The sequence below is a fragment of the Panicum hallii genome, chromosome 8, assembly GCF_002211085.1.
Source record: "Panicum hallii strain FIL2 chromosome 8, PHallii_v3.1, whole genome shotgun sequence".
Taxonomy (NCBI): domain Eukaryota; kingdom Viridiplantae; phylum Streptophyta; class Magnoliopsida; order Poales; family Poaceae; genus Panicum; species Panicum hallii.
The window spans coordinates 2,296,153-2,301,038 of NC_038049.1; the positions used below are offsets into that span (position 1 = coordinate 2,296,153).

The 4,886-nt window shown below is 46.2% G+C and overlaps 1 protein-coding gene across 1 annotated transcript; it reads right to left on the reverse strand.

Moving 5' to 3' along the window:
* LOC112902730 (tubby-like F-box protein 13) lies at positions 1 to 3,979 on the reverse strand. The gene is made up of 5 exons (XM_025971894.1): positions 3,814 to 3,979; positions 2,340 to 2,784; positions 2,112 to 2,199; positions 1,196 to 1,334; positions 1 to 1,106 (listed from the first exon to the last, which is right to left on the reverse strand). Exons 2-5 carry the CDS (start codon positions 2,685 to 2,687, stop codon positions 353 to 355), a joined length of 1,329 nt encoding a protein of 442 aa, XP_025827679.1. The 5' UTR covers positions 2,688 to 2,784; positions 3,814 to 3,979; the 3' UTR covers positions 1 to 352.
* Between the last annotated feature and the right edge of the window lie 907 nt (positions 3,980 to 4,886).

Below are 4,886 nucleotides of genomic sequence, written 5' to 3' on the forward strand. Positions count from 1 at the left end.
TTATTGTAACTGTCTCTGTTAATACCGTCCTGATGAACAATCCAATGAAGAACGCTAGAATCATCCAAATACGCATACAGAGTTATTGTTACAGGGCAAGCTACAGAACTGAAAAGAAATGGGAATGCAGTGCAACATGCTACGGCATCTGAAGGGAAATAGCAGCAGCTACAGGTTATCAGAAGGGTGTTCTGCTGAAAGAGCCCCATGCATTTCTGGGGCTGTTTCTGGGTTAATAAGGCAGCACAGCACCACCTGCAGTAGAATGGCATCCCCAGATGTACTTGGGGCGAGGCAGCTACTTTGATCTCCGAAAAGCACCGGTGGGCGATGCACGCGCAACTGGCAGATTTTATTCGCAGGCCAGCTTGGTGTCGAAGCTGCTCAGGCAGATCGCGAACGCTTGGAAGGCTGACAGCGGGTAGCGGTAGTCCATGGTGAACATGTCCTTGGCAACCTTCCCAAACTGCAGTATGACCTTGTCTTGATCCGGCGGAGGCGCTGGGGCTGGCTGGGATGGGGTTGGGGCTCCCGCGGCAGGTTGTGTCGCAGCCACCAGCTGGAAGTTCTTGACTGAAGCAACTGTGACCCGACCACGAAAGTTGAGACACCAGCACTGAAGTTGCTCGTGCCACCTTGGAGACTTGTTGCGGAGGACCAAAGGCCTGTCGTTGCACTCTTCGTCGTCGAACAATGCCCGGCCTTCAGTCCCTAGGCCTAAGCCTGTTGCAACATCAGAGAACCGAGCGCTGCTGAAATGCATAGAGTGGTCCATAACGGATGACTTTGACAAGGAGACACTGCTGAAGGATCCGCCGGGAGAGTGGGCAACGATGCTATCCGGCTGGCAAGGGACACTTCCACCAGCCTCAAGGCATGAGGCTGGTATGGAGTGCATTACGCAGTTCATCCGCCTCGGACCTCGAGTTCCCAAGACATTCAGCTCGTATGAGACTTGTGCTATGCTGTACCTGCTGCAAGAAACCTTTGCCGATGCCTTCTTGGAGTAGAATCTATGGCTTGTTTTCCCTGACTGTGTAGAACTTGCTGCATTGTATGGCGGCTGAGTATCATAGATTACAAACTTTGTGCCAAGGAAATTTGACCTAAAGTTCAAAAAATAAACACGTGTCAGATTAAAACACTGTTAGTTCTGAAAATAAGATAACATTTATTCAAGCTAGTACAGTGGTACCTCAATTTCCCAATGTATGTGTTGGTATTGGTAGACCTAGATACATTGCCAGAATTCATTGATATTATATATTCTGTACATGTTGCACGGCAGTTTCTTTTTGCTGACAGAAGGAATTTGCCATTTTCGACAAGCACGGCTGTAGAGATGAACATTCATAGCATGTCAAATAGCAATACTGGTAATAAAATATTACAAGTAGATGAACAAGAAAAACGTGTATTTTGCGACTCTTTTTGATATTCTGACAACTTCAAACCCTGGTGGATACGAACACTAAGATCATTCAACGAAAGCTAAGCAATCAATTAGTTCATAACATGCTGGAAAGATCACACAGCTAAGAATAAAAAGGTGACCTTCTAATCTAAGATTGATCAGTTGACAGAACAGAAAAATGCTAGATGCCATGAACAATTGAATAGTCTGTCTAAGAAGAAGAGATAATGTTTGTGCATCCTACTACTTTTGCTTACTACAAGTTTACAACAAATGAATTTGAAAGATAAGGGCATACTGGAATACTGGACAATTGTTCTCAACTTTGTGACATGGATTCCAAGGGCAAAAGCAAGAATCTGATAACAAAATATCAAGGTTGCCAAATGAATATGCAGTTATTAACACAAAGCTGTCTGTGCATGCATATAAATATTGGTAACACAGAAACACTTAAGTAAAATGAGAAACAGAATTGTTTTAAGAATTTTCCATGCTTCATGATTGCTGATGCGTCCAATGACTACAAAGGACTGCGAAGAAAGCATGATTGATTACTTGATTAAGAGTAACTTTGTAAGAAAAAAACTAGCATTCTCTCTACAGAACACCATGAGTTTCAACTTTTAGTACAACGAAATACAGATACTGGACTTTTATCAAAAGATTCTATAGTTCCACACAGCAATAAACTTACTTGAGCTAAGACAAAGGTACAGGTAGTAGATTTGTGTAGATTTATCCCTCTTAATGAAACACTGTATAGTTCCATCTCGAGGCCCAGGCTGTACAAAGAATAGGAACAACAGAAGCTTATTAGTTTATCCAAACATAAGTGGTATATTAATGTTGAACAAGGAATATTGATATTGCCAAAAAATAAGAACAAATAGAGAAAAAGTTAATAACATAAGTGAACCATTACCTGTTTCAGAGAAACAGGAAAAGTGATCTTCCCAGAAAACTCTGGGTTCTTGACAATCTCTCTACACATCTCTCTCCATGTTCTGCAGACAGATGCACAAACAACTACATTCTTCCTAGAAGGCCATGTATCCTCACTGGCCTCCAACCTCTCAATCACATCTCGAAGTAATTCAGGAGGCAAGCTAGCCCAGCAGCTGCTCTGTACCACAGGCACTGGGTCGTGCAGCTCATGTACAGCACCATGAGATTTCCCTCGGCGATGACCCAGAAGCCTGACCTCAAATCCCCTCCTAGATAAGCTCCCGAAGCCATCCCTTACATCGCGCACAATGCTTCGAAATGACATCTACTCCAAAAAGGAAAGAACACTGCTGAAGTACCAAAAAAAGAGCTCCTAGAGATGCAGAAGCATCTCCCTTAGCTGAAGTGCTGAACAGCAAGACCTGCAAGATGTATTAGTCTGTTAGTAACAATTTATTGTAGTTCCCTCTGGAGAGAAACATGTGGTCAGCCATGTCCTTTTCCTACATCTAACAGCCTACCTCCATGTAAGATTAAATTAAAAAAAGCAAACCCCATATGTAGTACAGTAATTGGGCAGTATGCCATACAAAGCAAGCACTATGTCAATTTCAACACATCCGCTAGACAAAGATAGTTTCTACTACTAGCAACCAGATTTTACTGACATGGTGATCAAACCAGCATATAGCTCGGGCGCACTAATTCTACAACAGCCTATCATCAAGGGCAAAACCCTCAAGTTGAGGTCAGATCACCACCAATAAAGAACAAACGTGTACCTTCCCCTAGTATGGCCACCAACCAACCAACCTCAATTTACTAAGCTGTACCATCCTAAAAACAATGAGACTTGAGTACAGTTAGTTGGGTTGGTTGGATGGACACTCGATTTGGTCAGGATCCCACTGCAAACATGTTAACTTCCACTAGTAACCACTACACATAAAAAGAAAAGAGACAAGACAGTACAATAATAGCAGATGCATATGCATCGTTTGTAAACACAAGCAATAACGCTCATATCAAACCAAGCATAACTGGTACCAGGGATTTTTGCATTACGAGAAGCAAATCAGATGTAGCCCAGGAGGCACACGAAAATGAGCACAGGCACAAATTATTCAACAGAACGGTGGAGCAGCATTTGTTCCACCGCATACGACGATGGTTGCCCCAAAAATCAGTACTAGTAAATCCTTCTCTAGCGGCCAAATCCTACGAAAGTCAACTACGGGAACAGTCGAAAGCGCCTCCCTTTCACGCCAATCCCACCAAATTTCCTCCTAAAAAACGAGCCAGTCTCCATCAAATCCACCACGCCCGGCGGAATCAGCAGGAGGAACGGCCTAAAAACCTCTCCTTTCCTCGCGAACCAAACGGAAAACACTCAAGAACGACAAACCCCGAAGAATCGCCAGGGGAGGAGCACGGATCCACGCGGCACGCACCTCGGGAGCTCGAGCTGACGACTGCGGGGACGCCGCGGCGGGAGCCTGGGCCCAGGCCGAGCCCGAGCTTGCGCTAGGCTGCCGGGCCGGACTCGGGGGGCGCCATCCGGATCGGAGGAGTGGCCGAGGGGCGGGCGCGGCACGAGGACGGAGGGGGGGGGGGGGGTGGCAGGAACGAGGAGCCCGAGTGAGTGGTGGTGGGATTGGGAGGTCGGGCAGCGGAACTGGGAAGGCAAGGCAAGTGAAGAACAAAGCCGTGGTGATCCGTGTGCGCGTAGCGGGTGCGCCCCCCTGCGTGGGCTGCGTGAGCTTGTCCTCCCGTGCCGGGCCGTGCTCTGCTCCCCCGTTACGGGCGACGGAACGGGACACGTGCCGGTATGCTCACTCGCTTCGCTGGCGCATCTAGCCGTTGGCCGGCTCGGATGAGCCTCGCTGTAGTACTGTGCATGCAATTCAGTTCCTCTGTACAAGCAACACCATTACAGCACATTTTACTGCTACTGAGAAGTTCAGATCGCTTCAGTGTTCAGTGATTGCTGGCTTACGAACCAACAGCTCCAATACGTGCTCGTAGAACTGGTCTTGCCCAGTTGGTTTCGTTTTGTTTGTGCCCAAACCATTGCTTTCAATATAAGCAGAGGCAATCTCCTTTAAAAAAAAGAAACAGCGGATTATTATGTAATAATGGAGTACGGTTGTGACTTGTGAGTCGAGTGTTTCCTACTTTGCAGAGTTTGGGCTTCAAATGCAATCGCCAGCAGGGAAAATATAGATGCTGTCAGCATATGAAAATCATGTTGCAGCAGAAATCTGGTCAAAGATGGCATGTGAGATGTCTGCGATTACGAGCTTTGTTTTTTCCTGGAGTGTTTCCTACTTTGCATAGCTTGTTCATGCTAGCTTCAGCAGTCAGCAATGGGGTTACTGATGACAAACGGAACTGGATGGCAGCCATCCAGCAAAGGAGAACATGCACGGGAACTGCTCTTCTCCTCGCCCCAGAAAGAGATTATTCTTACGCAAGTAGCTATTCTGTATCTAATGATTGCAGAACATATCTGAGACAGCAAGCA